Source organism: Scophthalmus maximus, chromosome 12, assembly GCF_022379125.1.
Source record: "Scophthalmus maximus strain ysfricsl-2021 chromosome 12, ASM2237912v1, whole genome shotgun sequence".
NCBI classification, from domain to species: Eukaryota; Metazoa; Chordata; class Actinopteri; order Pleuronectiformes; family Scophthalmidae; genus Scophthalmus; species Scophthalmus maximus.
The window spans coordinates 22,610,260-22,628,652 of NC_061526.1; the positions used below are offsets into that span (position 1 = coordinate 22,610,260).

Sequence of the window (18,393 nt, forward strand, 5' to 3'; positions counted from 1 at the left end):
TTAAAACCCAATTGAATCAATAATAATGATAATAGTCTCTTACATATTAATGACGTTTTATAAGTTCCTACCGTGGATGATGTATGGGTCCTGCTGCAATATAGTAGGTGCCACCCCCCCACCCCCCCCAAAAAAAGGAAAGGTATGGTTCCTGGTTCCTGGTTCCTGCATCCTAAAATGGGGGAAGGTAAAGACAGGTGCACCGCGACAACATGGTCGCTTCTCTGCGCCATCTTTGTTTACATTAATAAATGGGTCGCACTTTGTGAAAGGAGTTTTAAAATGAATAAGGATATTGTTCTTCCCTGTGGAGTAAAGCAGAGAAGTTTCTGAAGAAGTTCCCAGAAGAGTCTTGTGACGGTAAGTGTCGTTTTTTTCAGAGTTGAGTTTGTTGCTGTTAAAAAAAAAGTTACCAAGGTAAAATGTGTTCAGGAAAAAGCCCCGGGCACAATATTTGTTTTCATTTTTGGAAAATTAGATATGCCGAATTGGCTGTTGGCATTTACTGTTGGCAGTGAACCCGCTAATGTGCCGACATGTATCACTGGAACACTTGGAATTTGAAGAAAATCGTTAAATTGTGAAGATTCCCGGGCAACTTCTGCAGCGTCTTTTTTTCCTCATGGTGGATTTACGGACGCTTAATTCGTGTTGGACATCTGAGACCAGGAAATCCTCTAGAAGTTTAAGTCACACTGGGTCTAATAATATGTATATATCATATCTGCGTGTGGAGTTCTGATCAAATTATGAACAAAAACTGTGTCATTTTAAAGGATTAAAGAGAAAAATAAGCCTACAGGTTTCAAAAAGTAGCCAAGATTATGATATAATTCCAAAATAAATTTGTACCCACCCTGTCTGGCACCATTGAATGCATCACAGTAGGCAACGTGCTCTCCATTAATCCTCTGTTTTTTTCCTCAATATTTTTATTAATGTTTATTTTAGTCTCTACATCTGTCCGCCACCACAAATGTCTCATGCCGTGAAGTATCTTTGCAGTTGTCCACATTATTATCTGGGTTTTCCGTTTTTTGCAAATCTTAGCATTTTTTTTTTATCTTAGCAAAATGTCTTTTTTTTTAACCTTAATAATTACTTATTTACATAATGCTTACATTACTTATGTCTAAATATAATGACCTGAGATAAGATTTATTGATTTATTTAATAAACCCGTCTTATGTGACGGCTTTTGCCGTAGTGGAAATCAAACATTTTACATTTGTACCAGTGTTGTGTAACGTGTTTTAAATTAAAAACCTTATATATATATATATATATATTTTATAGCCTTCTGTCGGCAGTAACCTTAGTTATAAGATGTTTTTTTGTCTAATTATACCAAAAGCTGCTCCTGACCTCTGACCTTTTATATTAATTAGTTATTGTTTATCAGTCCATTTTGCCTCTGCCTATAAATGCAAGAAACTACATTCTCTACTTGTCGTAAACATGTTTAACGAAACAGTTTTAGGGGGTTCCCGCCACTTCTCAGTAAATAGCATTCATTTATGAATGGAAATTTCAAGTGGAAACAAGATGTCCACACCTCCACCTCTGCCCTCTCGGTGTGTCTGATGACGAGTGTTGTAGTCGGAAACAAGAGTCATAAAAGAGGAAAGAAAAAAAAAATCAACACATATTTTATTGTACAATTATCAGAATGATAAAAACGGTTGTACGCTGGGATCCGAACAGCCTCATTAAAACGCCTGAGGTTCCATAAGAAAACATACATAAACAAAAAAACAATAACAACTGTAATTCTTCTGTGCGACACAATAACAGATACAGTTTATCTACACGATAACATCATAGTTATTTTTACACACAATGTGGTTTTTAACATCTGGAGGTGAAGGACGGAATAGGTGGAAAAATAAAACGATAACCGGACAATAGGTTAAATTCTTTACAAGACAAATTTATGAAGTTTTGCTTTACGTGAACTTCATCATTTATTATGAGCCACAATAAGTTCATTACAAGTTCATATTAGATACATTTAAAGGGGAATTCTAAAGGAAGTTGATTACAAGCTTTTAATCTGAAAGGAATTTGGAATTGGCAGATTTATGAGTTATGCCAACTCAGATTTGACAAATTATACATGAGATATGATTTGCTAAAGGTAAAATGTTAATTTTTAATGTAAGGAGCTCTCAGTTTTTCTTCTTCGCCTGTCTCAATACAGAATTCTTTATTTCTTTGGTTGTTGCTCAAATATTTTCATGGAGAGACATTCAGTAAACATCCCGTGACATTGTGTTTGTACAGTGTTTGTACATTAATGTGCCTCACACCATGGACACCCTCTTAGTGGTCATCATCATCATCATCATCATCATACAGTTGTGTTCTGTGACATTCGGCGTCTCTGCGGTTTGTTTCAGTAACAGTTGAAGTGCTGGTTGTGACTGAGCGGCTTGTTGGTAGGTAGTAGGTTGTAGGTCAGGGGGTCGGAGGTCAGGCGGTCAGGGGTTGGTGGGGGGGTCAGTGCGCCGCGGCTCGAGCCATCCCCGGGTTCACGAAGGAGAAGTTCCTGAACATCGTCTGGTCAACGCTGTTGATGAGCGTCCGGTCGGCGCACGACAGCCGCGGCTTCTCGTTGATGAACTCCTTGTCAAAGTTGCTGCAGTCGCTGGGCGACGTCTGCGAGTAAAGCAGAGGAGGAGGATATTAAAATGACAACTTCTCCACCTTAAGACAAGCATAAAATGTTTCTTATATTTAACACAATAGATCTACTTGCCTTAGTTATGGTGATAGTTATGATGGAGTACTTTTTTTTTTGACGTCAAGCGCAAAGAATATAAACTGCTCTGGAGCTCGATTCTCAGACATATTGATATCAACGTTTGTATTTACTGACATGCGCCAATATGAAAACAAGGCAAAAAATATTTGGATTAATGTTTTACATTTTACCTCGAAAAAATGTATTCTTTTCTGAATTACAGTTCTATATATTTGTTGAATCAGGAGCAACTGGGCTTGGTTGTAGTTTTTTGAATATTCTATATATTTATGTTTTCCTTTATAATAAAGTTTATCAAGTTAATCATGCCTCAGTTACATTTCTTTGTCAGAAGGGTTTGATAACGGCATCTTAGGAATCATTGACAATTTTGCTTTTAAAATATATTAATGGGTATTTAAAATGTGCATCTGCACTTACCAAGGTTGGCCTGAAGGGCGGCGCCACGTGCCGCTGCTCCAGGGCGTTCCAGTCTGTGCCGCGGAAGAAACTGTGCTGCCGGATGTTTCCTTTGACTCCCAGCCGCTCCTCCGGCTCCCTGACGAACAGCTGCGGCAACAAACACACACGGGACACAAATATTGAGCATAATTCAACGATTATTGATTGAAATTGTTGCAGATTAATGTGTGTCATGGGGTGTAATTTATTAATGTAGCAGAAACAGAACAGCTTTTAATTAACACACAGTGTTGTTCCCAAAAAACTACTGGAGTCACAGAATTACTGTTACGAGGAATTAAATAATTCCCCTAATACCCAGAATCACACACACACACACACACACACACACGCAGTGTGTCCGACCTTGACCAGAATGTCCTTGGAGTCCTTGGCGAGGCAGTGGGGATAGACGGGATTGTCGGTGCGTATGGACTGGAACAGCTCCTCCTCGTCACGGCCGTGGAACGGAGACTGACCGATCAGCATCTCGTAGAGCAGCACGCCGAACGACCACCAGTCCACCGAGCTGTTGTACTTCTGACCCAGCAGGATCTGACACACATCCGCACAAACACACACACACACACACACACACACACACAGACTGTTAGAAGAGAAAATTCATTTACACATGCTGACATTTGAATTTAAAGTGTCAACACAATGTTTTTCGGTTGAGACAAGACGCACAGGACTCGTCTATCCGTCATCCTCCATCGCTGTATGAATGAGTGTGTGTGTGTGTGTGTGTGTGTGTGTGTGTGTGTGTGTGTGTGTGTGTGTGTGTGTGTGTGTGTGTGTGCACCTCAGGGGCGATGTAGTCCGGCGTCCCGCAGAAGGTCGCGGTGCGCGACTCGTCCCTCATGTTCTCCTTGCACATGCCGAAGTCTGCGATCTTGATGTGGCCGTCGGAGTCCAGCAGCACGTTGTCCAGCTTCAGGTCTCTGCGGGGAGGAAAACGCACGGCGAGGAGAATAGATCAGAGAAAAACAAAACAATTCTCAGCCGTGAATCCTTTGTTTTTCAGATCTCTGGCTCACGCTCCGACCTGTAAATGATTCCTTTAGAGTGAAGGAACTGGAGCCCGCAGATGATCTCGGCTGCGTAGAAGCTGCAGAAAAAGACAAAGACGGAGAAGAGATTCACCTCCTCCTTCATGGTCGTCTCTCTCCACCCATCAAGGGATTTTGCAAGGTGAGTGACACGTGGGAAAAAAAGTGTGTTCATATCGAACGTCGTGTCTTACGTGGCTCTGTGCAAGTCGAACTTGTGGCAGCTCTGGATGTGGAACATCAGATCGCCTCCGTTCAGATACTCCATCACGAAGAACAGGTTCTCCTGGGAACAGAACGCAGAGACGTCAGAGCGGGTCAACGTCCACGGAGGAGCTCGTCTTCCGTCCGCGCCTCCGTGGTCGTCACCTTGGTCTGGAAGGTGCAGTAGAGGTGCGTGAGGAAGGGGTTCTCCCAGGCCAGAGACAGCACCCTCCTCTCCACCATCGTGCACTCGACGTCGTCGTCCATCAGCACCACGTCCTTCTTCAGGGCCTTGACCGCGAAGAACTGCCCGCTCTTCTTCAGCTCGGCCAAAAACACCTGGAAATAAAACGCAGCGAGAACATCTGGAACATGAACCTGCTGACCAAGAAAATGTAATGCTTCGGACTCAGGTCCGTACCTTTCCGAAGCTGCCCTTCCCGAGCATCTTGTGCAGGACAAAGTCGTCGACGGTGAACTTGGCGCCGTGGTCCTTCCTGGGGATGGCGTACAGAGGCTCCTCCTCCGTGGACGCCTCGCTGGCGGGCCTGCTGCCGTCCGGCGGTCCCTCCCACGACACGCCCTGCACATCTGCAACGAGGTTCACGTCAGAAAAAAGCAGATCACAGCGCATGGTATTTTAGAAACACGATGTTTAGAGCTTGCGTGCCTTTGTTCACAGGTGTGGCTGCCGTTACCAACCCCGACGGAGCTCGGACCAATCCCGGCTGGCCGACGCCCACTGGACCTTCTCGACCGATGATGTCCGGGTCTTTGGTGCTTCTGGCCTGAAGGTCAAAGGTACGAGCAGCGTCCCGCACACGGTTCAACGCGTGTGTCCATAGCAGAACAAAAATAAAAAATTATATATTTTTACTGGGCACAAAAGTCGTCATAAATCGTGTTGAGACACTGAAACGCTCCGTCAAAATCCATCACCGAATTTCACAGAACTCCTTAAAACACTCTTAAACTTGTCATGCTTAGGTTTAAGTTAAAATCTGCATGAAATAAGAAACTACAGAAGTGTAATTGTGGCTTGATATGTTAAAGTTTAACCATGAACTTTATTATAAATAAGCACACATAAAAAGATCTATCCTACAGTGTTTATTCTGGGAAATTAAAAAAAAAGTCAAATCGGCAAACATGTCTCAAGAGGACGGAACTTTTCATGCGTCTGACCTGCTGTTTGCTCTCGATGTTGGCCAGAGCTTCGGCCATCAGCTTCTGGTTGACGCCGCACAGGTTGGCCACTTTGCCCTGACACTTGTGATGAACGTTCATGCAGCATTCTGCACGGGAAAAGGACCAAATTAACTCGGTAACTGACACTGAAACACTATTTAATACTGTTTTATCAGAATAAGGGGAATGTATGATAATATATGGTGACAGCCAGAGAATAATCCTTTTCCGTATACGCTCTTTGTGTTTTTTTTTGTTGAATTTTTTTAGAGGAAATTACTTTTTCGTTACAAACTTCGTGAGAGAAATGTTGCACTTGTTGTCGTTGCATCTATTCGTAGCACACACACAATGTCAATGTGACGCCTCACAGACACAGATTCTGCTCGTGCTGGAAATGAATGTGATTCATTTTCACACGGAACACGATATTTCCCACCTGCTGCACCGACCAGCTGCCGTTTGTTTCTGGCCGATCGTCCAAACACACACACACACACACACACACACACACACACACACACAATACACTTCTGACCGGAAACGTTGAAATATCCGCTGTTGTGGCAGCTGTTGGAAGTATCGTGTGTTTGACGACTTAAATATCACGGCTGGAGGAATTCAGGAAAAACTTTCCTCGCCTCTAATTTTTACATGAAGCGTTTAAGAAAGCCCCTGAACTCAGCATCAGCACGTCCTCCACCTCGCCTCTGTGGATCTTTCAGAAGAGAGTTTTTCTATCTGAGACTCTCGGGACAGAAGGTCCTTTAGGGGCAAATGTATGATTTCTGAGACTATGGACTTGAATTTTGCGCCGCTTGTGCGTTTGCATATTGACACCTGAGCGACTGATTTACAACTGTGATCCATGTCCATGTTTTAAAATGTAGGAACTTCCGGTTATATTTCAGTGCGGATGCCGATAAAGGGGCGGATTCAGGATTTTTTTTTTATGACTAATAAATACATTTTAGATTATCAGACAATTTCCTTTTTTCTTTTATATTTCTACTATAAAAAAATTAGACAAATCGTGAAGGATTGTTCCACAGTACACCAATATTAACTTATAAAAAAATATATTTTTAATATAAATATAATATATTTACTGTATATACTTTATTTATTACCTTTTGTGAAAATGTTGTCTCATGTTTCTTTTTATTGTCACTTGTACTCTTAATTTTTATGATTAATTAGCATTATATTGTATAAAACCTTAAAATTTTGAATCTTATCTGAAAAGTGAGTCATCACAAAAAAAAAGCATATGAAAAGTTGCTGTTATGGATTTTCACAGGACGTTACTTTACTCGTCATCTCAAAATCTTTTCTCCCCCAAACACACTGGTCTGAAGCTCCGTCAGAGAGATTATTTGTCACCTTCTGCTGTCCTGTGATTTAGTCAATTTTGACAACGACGTACAGTGACAATATCTCTTTGCATCAAGATGCACAGATCCACAGAAATCGTAAATGCTCCCGCCTCTCACCCTCACATTTGAGCCCCTGCTTGGCGAGCCCCCACAGCAGAGTCCCGCAGTGTTCGCAGAAGGTGGGACTCTTGTAGTTGTGGACTCTGAACCGGTGCGGCATGTCGATCTTGAAGCGCTCCTTGTGGATCTGAGCGGAGAGAGAGAGAGATCGTACGTACACTCCTGAACTTGTCTCGTCGTTGCCACTGTGTAAACACGACGTGAGGTTTTTCTCTTTGTGGCCGAGGAGGGAGGAAGTGAAACAAGAGCACAAAGAGACACGAGACGATACGTGGCGTGGCGATCCGTACGAGGTGACTGCTCGATTTGTAATCCTCGTAACCGCACGTTTACAAATCCTTTTACGTGCACTTGCATCAGCGACCCGCCAAATTTAACCCGGGAAGAATCGCTCACGCTCACCATAGTTTCTTTGCTGTTCACGGCCGAACCGGTGCATTTGGCGATGACTTTGTCGATGCACTTCTTGTGGATGGCTGCGTTGCACTCTGGAAGAGACACGGGCGGGCGGGTCAGACACGCGGGGGAAAGGAGGGGAAGAATCGTCACAGAAACAATATTTCCGCCACTCACCTCTGCACTGGTAGCCCTGCTTGTTCAGACCCCTGCGGTGGAGAGAAACAGTAGAAATGACAAACAGGACAAATGGCATATTGTGATCTCCGTGACAGTCTCGGTCGGTCGCGTACCAAACGAACTCCTTGCAGACGGAGCAGAAGGTCGGCTGAGGGAAGAACGTGGCGCTGAACTCGTGACACTTGACCACGTGCACTTTGGCCTGCTTGATGGCGCCGCGTCGGTGGTGCAGGGCGAACAGGCCGTCCCGCTCCCGCTCGGACTCGCGGCCCCCGTCGGCCTGACCCGCGGCGTCTGGGAACACATCGTACAAACGTTCTGCTTTAAAAAAGGATCAGGTTTCACTGTACCTCCAGGTGTCCCTCGCTTTTTATTCAATTAGCCTTGATATTATGACTATCAGAAAATATTATAATTTAGTAGTTGTAGTAGTATTATTAATCTTATGAAGATCAAAGTGTGACAGCCTTTCACAAAGATCCAATGGGGAAAGAAAATGTTATCTATCCTCGAATTCTGAATTTCAGTATTGTGGAATTGAAATGGAAATATTATCTGACCCAATTTTCCATAATTTTTCTGGACACAGTCGTGCTCTGTACTTAAAACCCATATAATGCTTTTGATATGAGTCATTTCATTTAAGGAAAGACTGAGAATCATTATACAGCTCCTTTAAACAATTGATTATACATTATCGGTCCGTTTGAACACATTTGTTTTGTTCTGACACGCTGGTTGTGTGTGTGTAGTCGAGGAGGAAGGTGTTCCAGCAGTCGCTCTGCCACCTGTTGCTCTGAGCACTGATTTTCAATTTGCTGGCTCTAAATATAGAAAGGAGATATTAGTTCTCGGAGACTCTTCTCAGACCTCGGCATCGCGCTAACGCCTGGAAAGAACCGGAGAAAGGGATCTGACTCGAGGCAAACGCGCTGGCTGTGCGCCAGCAGAGGGCAGAGGGTTGAAACTTTTATTTTTAGTTTGAGAAAAATGTAATTAGGACACGAGGATTAAGACACAGAGGTGCCAAAGATGCAGGATAAAGGACTGTACGGAAGATGCGGGATAATTTTCCATCTTTAAGATCACATGACGTTTATTTTTGCAGCATTTCAACCCTAAAATATTCATTAAGAAATCTCAGAATGGTCAAATTTAAGCCTTTAAATGAGTAAAATGTGGAAAATTGTAACGAACGTGACAGTAACAAGTAATGTTTATTCTGCTTTATATCACGACTTAGTATGATATTTTTAATATCATATCAGTCCATATCCAAATCAGTGCACTCTGTACTAAAGGACAGAGTGTGTAACTTTAAAGATATGAAAAAACGTTCCCTTTTTTTAAGAAGACGTTACGACCTTGTAACTTCAGATCATAAACAAAACTCCAATGAATCTTTTTCATTTTCACTTTTTGTAGCCATGCAGGCCTGACTGTTACAGTATAGTTGTAGTTTAAAGGTGAAGTCCAGCCACTCACCACTTTTCTCCAGATAATATCTGGCCTCCATCAGCAGGCGACCCTGAGGCTTCAGCTCCAGCTGAAACAAAGAGAAACAGGATTATATCAAAAAGAGAAGTGTGTGGATTGAGGAGGCGGATGATGATGATGATGATGATGATGATGTCTGTCTCGTTAAAAAACACCCAGACGACCAAACCAGGGAGGAAGTCGAGCGCCAGACTGCGTTTGACTTTGTTCGTCCCTTTTAATTTGAATTGTCTTTGTTGGTTTTGGTGGGAAAAAAGACATTCGGCCACGACGCGTCTGTCAAAGACGGATCTTTCCAGGAAAAACAGTGGACAACACGACTGCTACACGAGAAGTGACGTGTTTGTCATTTTTCTGGTTAATTCAAAAATAAATTGAGAAACAACCCGGACTTGAACTTTGGGATAAAAATAGAGGGGATGAGATTAGCAGTTTTCATTTTCATTTAAAACAGATTACAGAGGCTTAGAAAAAAACACAAGAGTGACACGTTGCGCTCAAATTAATCTTTTTTTTTTTTTGTGCACAAATGACATTTACACAAACTACATTGGTGCCACATTTTTTGCGTGCGTGTTATTTTTTATGACTGAAAGAGGGATGTCCTCTGTGAGTCTGTCCTTCTGGACTTTGCCCGAACGGCCAAACATGCTGTCTGTGAGTGCACACACACACACACACACACACACACACACACACACACACACACACACACACACACACACACACACACACACGCACGCACACGCAGCACTCACCCAGATCTCCAGCTTGCCGTTGTCTTTCTTGCAGCGCGTCGCCAGCACGTCCAGGGCCACCGTGGCCTCCGACTTGAGCTCGGCCGTGCGGTCCTTCACCATCACGTGCATGATGCGGCCGCGGTGGATGTGGGCGTCGAACGTGGTGCTCCACGGCGGGTACATGGTCGGCTTCTTCTGCTTGTACACCTGGCCCTTCTCTGCAAACACAGAAAGGGTTACGGGCTTCTCCTGTTGCGCTTCACTTTGATTTCTGACGGCAGCAGGAAGGAAATAAGATTAAAACTAAAGTCAACACCCACAGACCCAGAGTCGGCCGCACCACAAATATTCTCACTCAAATGTCACATGTAGTCGCCAAAATGATCTGATAACTGTGATGGCAATGTTCCAACCGAGCGACCTGCCGAGACTTCTCAGAGTTACCTTGGTAACTAAACCCGGGGGCCCTTGTTTTTAAAGATCAGTTTAAACCAATGGGCTTCTTCATACTTTAACCCTAACAATAACTTATTTATTTAATTTTCTGTTGACAATAACAAACGTATAGAATATCACCACCGGCCATTGGTTCGATTAATAGCCTTCCCGAGATCGGAGACGACTTATTTCTCCCAGCCTTCTATGAAAACCGACACCCAGGAATTAATCTGCACCGAGCGTCGCTCTCGGTGGATTAGATGTTTTCGTCTACAGACTTTTATCTGACATTTAAAGCCAAATCCTACACTAAGTTATACATTATTACATCTCATTTATTCTTCCGTTTGATGTTGGAGATGCCGCCTGACCCCGCAGGTCTCTCTGACGCAGTCCAGAGATTTTCAATCGCATTCAAATGGCCAGGATTACAACATTACCCCCTCATAATTGACATCTGCCATAACATCCCATATATCCACTTGCATAACGGGCCACATGCCGCCGCCGCAATAAAACGCCTGCTAAGCTTTTTTGACTCTGCTGCCGTCGCCATCATCGGCTCATCTGCTCGGCCGTCCATCTGCGGCGATTAGAGCCGCCGCAGAGGAGAATAAGTCTCCACACGCACACATTTAAGCTACATCACACGATGTGAGGTGTTTGTTTTGCCTTCTGTTTTCAGTTTCCTTGCGACGTTGTGCAGAGTGAGAGGTGACACGTCTCGGTGTCACTCAGTTCCTGTGTTATTCTTCGAAAAAGCATTTAGACTGACGCATGCTCTCTGCAGTTTGTACAACAAAAGGGGAGGTTACGTTTTCCTCCATTGTAGTCTGCAGTTTTTTTATCAAAGATTTTTTTCAATGGAGACATTGAACTAGAGTTTTTGTTTGTGCCTAAATTCAAAGTTATTGTAGGTTTATTTATTTTTGTTGCTCTATCCTGCACTTATATCCACCAGATCCACCGAGTCCGTTATCGCGCTGGGAAGCTGCGAAACCTTGACTCAGCTGTTTTGCCTCCTTTGAGTAGGACTGGAAAAGTGGAAGTCAACCAGAAATGGGCCAAAGTGCGACTCAAGTGAGCAAGGTTTTCCGTTAACACAAGTGGATATATCTCTCAAATCAGCAACGTGAACAATTACAGACCTTTGTGTTGACCTTTACATTCACTTTACTGTAAAAAGACTAATTTAAGATAAAACCTGCAAAACATTAATTCTACTACTGATATTCTACCTATTCGTCTGAGCCGTACAGCTCGACTGTCCTCTAAAAACTGTATTAAAAACAAAAACGCGTCGGTGACAAATCACCATGAACACATACTGTACACCAGGGTTTCCCCTGTAATAGTTCAGGTCTTCAGGCCAATGAGAGGCACGGAACAAAGATATTGTTCCAGCAAAACGGAAAATAAAGCCAAATATCCAATAATTTTGAAATCAATAATCATTTGTGTTAAAAAATATGAGTCAGTCAACCTCCATGTCGTTGTCAGCTGATCATCATCATCAGCTCTTTTTTTAACAAACGCAGCAGGCTGCCAGTGAGCAAAGTGTCCGTCATCAACACTGAAACCACTATGGCGTCGGTTAAATAATATAACGTGACGAAACAGTGTAATTATCTTTTCTTTTTTTCTTTTGAATATTGTTCATAATTAAACACGTCTATGGCAGTTTCAATGTAACCACAATGAGCTACGATGGTTTTGTCTCCTGTCTAAAGTCTCACGTCATGAAAACTCACGTCATGAAAACTAACTCCATCTCTATTAATCTGAGTTCAAATGAGTCAGTAAAGTGTTAATGAGTCATTCCTTGCTGTGTCGTTAGACCAGTCTTGTGGTTTTTTGCAGAAGAGGAAAAAAAATGCCAGAAGCCTCTTCTTTCCTCCAAGTGACGCTTTTCTTTTTCATTTCTTTTTTTTTTGGCTCTATCCTGCACTTATATCCACCAGTGGTTAAAGTTAGCCAGATGCAGAGCAGAGATATCTGCTGTGAGTCCGTTATCGCGCTGGGAAGTTTCCCAAAGTGTTGACATTGGACGTGAATCAATAAACCACAATGAGAAAAATGGAGGATATGGAGGCTTAATATTTAAAAAGAATACTGTAAATCATGGATCTACTAATATGAATTCCTTCACATAAGCATTTCAGCTTTACAGAGCCTGTCAACCTAAACCTATATATTTATACCTGTACAGTAGATTCATCCGTTTGACTTAATCGTCCTACAAGCTGCAGTTACTACGACAACAAGCCGGTATTCAAGTTTTAAGGAGTGAAAATGAAAAGAACTGTTTCTCTAACAAAACATTTAAAGGTCCCATATTGTAGTAAGGGAGATTTCCATGTGTTGTTTTTATTTTTAAAATAATAAAAGCAGGTTCAGGTGCCAGACACTGTCACTACTGTCCCTTTAAAAGGAGCCGCCTGGACTCCTGTTACTTTGTGATGTCACAACCAGGGGCAGACATTTTGGACCAGTCACAGCACAGGTGTAAATAATAACGAGCTTAATTATCTACATCGTTTATGTAAATCAGGAACAGTACAAGTACAGTTAAGCAAAAGAAAGTATATATATGTATGTGTATATATGTACGTACAGGATGTGTACATGTTTATACAGCATCACAAATTGCGCAATAATACGTTTACAACTGTTTAAAACAAATCCGCTGTGCGATAGTTTGACGGGACCGTGAATGCAGCACACCTCCATCCGCCCACATGTTAACTTAAACTTCTTGTGTGTACATGTATATATATATATATATATATACACACACACACACACACACACACACACACACACACACACAGGAGCTGTGTAAACTAACCTGTGTCGACGGCCTCCTTCATGTAGACGGCACAGTACGGGCTCAGCACCTCCTCGTGGTAGGCCAGTCCGGGGTCCATCTCGAAGTTGGAGAAGCCGATCCGCAGGAAAGGCGACATGGCTGCGGACTAATCGCCCTCTGACCTCCGCTCAAATATCTTCTCCTCTCCACACCCGCCCACAAAAAAACACCCCAAAAAAAACCTCTCCGAGAAGCAACGATGTCGTCGTTGCAAAGCGGCGCCCGAGGATGAGATTTCTGAAATTTATTTTGTTTATCTCTGCGAAACAACCTTTCCTCCGCTGCAGCCGACTGCCGACTGCCTCTTTTTTTCCTCTGGGGAAAGATGGGCTGCCAGGCGAGGAGGAGGAGGAAGAGGAGGAGGAGGAGGAGGAGGAGGAGGAGGAGGAGGCGGCTCAATGTTTTTCGCCCTTGATGCTTAACACAACCTGTGAGAGGAAGAGAGAGAGAGAGAGAGTAAGATAGATACCCGAGACATCGTAACCACAACAGCTTGCTCTTAAGTTTCCTCCAACCGCCAACTCAAAACTTCTAGTCTCCATCTGGCGAAACCGGGGTTTTAGACTAAATCGACAATCCTCTGGAAAACTGTTTAAAAACTGTGTGTGTTTGGAGCTTTGCTGTAGTTCACCCGCACAAAAACAAAACTCAAAAAAAACCCAAAGCAAGATAAGAAGGCCGCCTTCTGAGAATCAATGCAAGCTGAAATAAAACCGCACGTACCCTCAGGGCTCGTCAACACCAGCTGTCGCACTCGGCGGAGTCTTTGAGCACATTTTGTGTAAAAAAAAGAATCTCTTTTTGACGTCGTACGTACGAGAGAAAAACACAACAGTAACACACTTGTGCTGCAGCAGCTTTTGAGTGTTCGACTTGGTGACGGTCGATGTGATATTTGAGGCCTCTGTGTGTGTGTGTGTGTGTGTGTGTGTGTGTGTCACTTCCAGTAGCGGAGAGGGTGACTATTAATAGTGTTGAAATACTAAACGCAGATCAGGAATAAACGGCCGACTGGACTCTACTGCAGGGCTTTTTTTCTTCTGTCTGTCATGGTCGTCATCGTCATCGTGAGAAGTTGTGCACACGTCACCTCTTTTACCGTAATACCCCCCCCCCCCCGGACCCTGACCCTGACCCCGACCCTGAGTCAGACTTCCACATTATCCTTATGAAGAATATTTAAACTTGAGCACAAAAACTCTACTTTTTCATATCTACTCTGGTTTCATGCTGTGTTCAAGAGCTGCTGCCAGTGGATTACTCGACTTTAGCTTCAAGAAACTACGTTGATTAATTAGATGAATAAAAGTTGACAAAGTCGATCGGTTAATCAGCTCCAGTATGAATAAATATTGCGACGTGTGACGGAAAGAAGACGGTGGTGAAATTGGACGATGACAAAATGTTTCCCTGAATTAATTTTTTATGCTAGAATGTTTTAAATTTTTTAATTTCCTCCATACTAAGAGCAGTCTTTGAAAACAAGAATTGTTTTCTTTGAAAACAAGAATTGTTTTCAAAGACTTATTCCCCACTGAACATTTCACATTTGGTTTAGTTTAGTATTCAAACTATCTATGCTGAGTATCTCCCACTTTGTCCTCATATAAATATCACATTTGCCCCCAACAAATCCAATGAATATGTATTTTTCAGCACACTGCCTCCTGTGCAGCTCCGACCGGTCGTGTTTTTGCTGCGTTCATGCCGGAGGAGTCAAACTTCCGGTGCCTACGTTGTACGACGATGTAACCACACTTCCTGTCTCTGCAGCAGTTTGAATTCTCGACTCGAAGCCTGGCAGGAGGGGGAGAGTTAAAAAAAATAAAAATAAACGGCGGCAAATATAAAACGGAGCTCGTTTAAATTTCAATTCTTCTTGCGGTGAAGGAAAACTAATTTCCCTGCTGCGTTACTGACGTGAAGATCTTTTTCAGCGTCCCAATTAATCACTCCAAGTCCATTGTCTTCTGTTGCTCCTGCGATTTAACTGCGACGCCACATTGCGCGGCCGAGTCTCTGATGTGACGCCCAGGAAAAAGTTTCACGTCATTTGTTCACAGTGTGAAATAAAGTAATAGAGGAAGAAGAAAAGCCGAGTGCTGTGCGGGAGCTTTTTGAGCCGCTGGAATGCAAAAAGCATCTGGGGCCTGCGGTGACTTTTCCTTAATGGGATTAATCCGCCCGTGCCCTCTTTTTTCTCTCTCGGAAAGTAAATGTGCGCGACGCCTAAGTGGATTTCGACGCGACCCAACACAGGGGTCATTGTGGAAAACAATCTGCTGAGCCTGACATTTAAAAGAAAAAATTACTTTTGAACCAAAACAAAAGCTGTAAATCGGCCGCCGCCGGGGTCTTTTCCACATGTTAGATCATAAACAAAGGCTTTGTGTTTATTTTTTATTTTTAGCGAGGCCCATGTTGGTCGTTTCATACCGAGAGCATTTAAAGGGGCGGCGGGCGGTTTTGGAGAAAGATTTGCTTGTTGTTGATGTGTGGACCACACTGGTCGGGGCCTCGGGGCCTCGGGCCCTCGGGCCCCCGGCCTCGGGTACGGGAGACCGACGCGCCGACCACGAGGCCAAAACCCCTGAGTCGTAGCACGTCTCTTAAAGGCTCAGTAAGCAGTTTGGGAGAAAGCTTGTTTCTCTCCTTGTTGTTGTTGTGATGTTTACTGCTCTGGCCGGGCCGCGACCCCCGGTATGACGGTCCGACGCCCTAACCACTAGGTCATAACCGGGGAGTTGCAGCTCCACCCTAAGGGGTCGACGAGGTGTCCGCACCATTTTTTTTTTTTACAGAGCCAGGACTGTACACAAACACACAACTGACAGGTAGCGGACCGCGAGGAAATATTACCTGAATTTGACAAAAAAAAGTGTATCGGATTCAAATCGCGTACTGCCCCTTTTAACGCGCGCCGTCAGATCTCCGTGGTCGGCTCCTGAGGCCCATGTTTATCTTGTTCCTGTGCAGGTCGTCGGGTTTGGCGCCATGATCCCGCCTCCCGCCACCCGTCAGCACTCAAATGCCACCGGCGCCCATCCTTAAACACACACACGGAGCACGGGGAAGGTCAAGCGCCTGAGACCTTTCAGAAGAACCTTTCAGGTCAAGCGAAACGAGCCTCCACGCCATCATCAAAGTGTGTGTGTATAAAAGCTTTTTGAAGAGGAAGAGGAGGGAGAGAGGAGGAGGAGGAGGGGAGGTCTTTGTTGTTATTGACAGAAAGTCCATGTGTGTCACAGAAACCTTTTGACTAACAGCTGCCGCCCACACACACACACACCCACACCCACACACACCCACACCCACACACACCCACGAGAGCCCCGACGCTCAAAGTGAACCCCGAAGTGGTCACTCGTTCAAACTGGCCGCACACAAGGAAGTGGTGTGATCACGTGACGACCGTCGGCAGCTCACGACGGCCAATCATCTTCTGGTTAAAAAAAAAAAATTCAGTCAACGCCGCACGAAAATGAACTCATTTCATGGGAAATTCAATTCTGTAACCGTCGAATCAAAAGTGTGTTTGCTGCTGTAACTTTCTCTTCATTTGCCGTGAGGGAATAGTAACTAACGTAACGTGACTAATAACATTTAGTTCTATGCTTAAGTACAATATTCATGTACTTTTACTGAAGTACATCCATTTAATAAGGTTAATTTTCACTCCTGCTTTAGAGGTAAATACTGTAATTTAGACGCCAATACATGTATTTCACAGTTGTTTAACTTAGATTAAACAAGCATCATGTATTTGAAGTCGTATACTTATATTTTTATATACGCAACATTAAAATGCTGCCAATGTACTTTGTTTATTTGCAAGCTTTGGAATGGAACTAAGTACATTTACTCAAGTACTAAACATTTGATTACAGGTATTGCTAATTTATGACACCATATATATATATTCTGCTTCACTGCTTTTTACTTCACTATTTTAATTTGACAGCTATAGTTACCATTTCCTTAGCAGATTACAAGTTACATAAAATGATTTATTATAAATTAAATGTAAAGTTAAAATTACTGCAAGCATTTCACGAATGATAACCAAATCAAAAATGTATGGCTTTTACTGCATAACAAGTGCCTGTCTGGTGCATTCAAGTGCATTTAGTTGATGTAAGCAACGTATCTGAAGGGAGATTTTTGGATGCAGGATATTTACGTGTGTTGAATATGTGAATATTGATTCATAAAGTGAGCGATCGTCTCTGCAGTGGTCACAAATGTTGAACAGAGGAAAACGTGTGTCGACTGTGCACCGACCTCTGACAACAAACGAAAGCGCAGAAGAAGCAAAAAAATATATATATATATACAAATCTGATATAAATATTAATGTCTCACATCACGTGTGACGTGTTTCACATGTACAACATCCGGAAACAATAAATAAAACAAAGTGAACTGACCTGTGAGAGAGATGAAAGTTGCGTGAACTTTTTCCTCCGACAGCGCGAGGACAGTGCGTTCAACGTCGGGACGCGTTCAACGACCGTCGGATTATTGCAACTTCCAAGAAGGGGCAAACAAAAAAAGAAAGAAAAGAAAGTTGCCTGTCGCTCAGTTTTCAGGCTTTTCGTCTGATTGCCCAGATTTGTATTAATATGATTCGGTGGAACGTGTTTTGAACTTTTTACAAAATCCGCTGTGGGAGAGTTCGACGGGACCGTGAACGCAGCACACCTCAATCCACCCACATGCAAACTGAAACTTGTTGTTGAATCAATGATCACCTCAGCAGTCATGTGCTTTTCACAGCTAGTTCAGGAAACAGTTTGAATTTATATATATTTATATTCCCAGGGAAAGGAAATTCTGGAAGTTCTGGAAAATGTCCGGACTTCAGTTCATGTCTGAAAGCAGCTCAATGTAGTCAAGTCGATTATTATCACCTTTTCTTTTCTCTTTCTCTTTTCTTCTCGTCAGATTCGAAACCGCAAAAACGTTTCTTTTAGTTTTCAACACTTCATTTGGATAAAACAAAGGGGAGAAAGAAGAAAAAAACAACAACAACCCATCTTTATTTTAATTAAAAGCTGTAAAGGTAGATGGTAGTTTTTCTTTCCTCCACCAGGAGGCGCCAGTGTTCATGTGACGCAGCAGCCAG

General features: G+C 43.1%; 1 protein-coding gene across 3 annotated transcripts; it reads right to left on the reverse strand.

Annotated features, from left to right (window-relative positions):
- Positions 1-1,633: 1,633 nt before the first annotated feature.
- On the reverse strand, positions 1,634-17,823 carry prkcq (protein kinase C, theta). 3 transcript variants are annotated; one of them, XM_035620736.2, is made up of 18 exons: positions 17,696-17,823; positions 13,248-13,696; positions 9,980-10,179; positions 9,210-9,270; positions 7,838-8,018; positions 7,722-7,753; positions 7,551-7,636; positions 7,146-7,275; positions 5,650-5,759; positions 5,135-5,252; positions 4,886-5,055; positions 4,630-4,803; positions 4,455-4,546; positions 4,257-4,319; positions 4,014-4,152; positions 3,572-3,760; positions 3,185-3,313; positions 1,634-2,658 (listed from the first exon to the last, which is right to left on the reverse strand). In XM_035620736.2, exons 2-18 carry the CDS (start codon positions 13,363-13,365, stop codon positions 2,500-2,502), a joined length of 2,151 nt encoding a protein of 716 aa, XP_035476629.2. In that variant the 5' UTR covers positions 13,366-13,696; positions 17,696-17,823; the 3' UTR covers positions 1,634-2,499. The 3 variants fall into 3 exon arrangements, with proteins under 3 accessions (XP_035476629.2, XP_047192455.1, XP_047192454.1); XM_047336499.1 differs by lacking the exon at positions 17,696-17,823 and adding an exon at positions 16,128-16,289; XM_047336498.1 differs by lacking the exon at positions 17,696-17,823 and adding an exon at positions 13,992-14,138.
- Between the last annotated feature and the right edge of the window lie 570 nt (positions 17,824-18,393).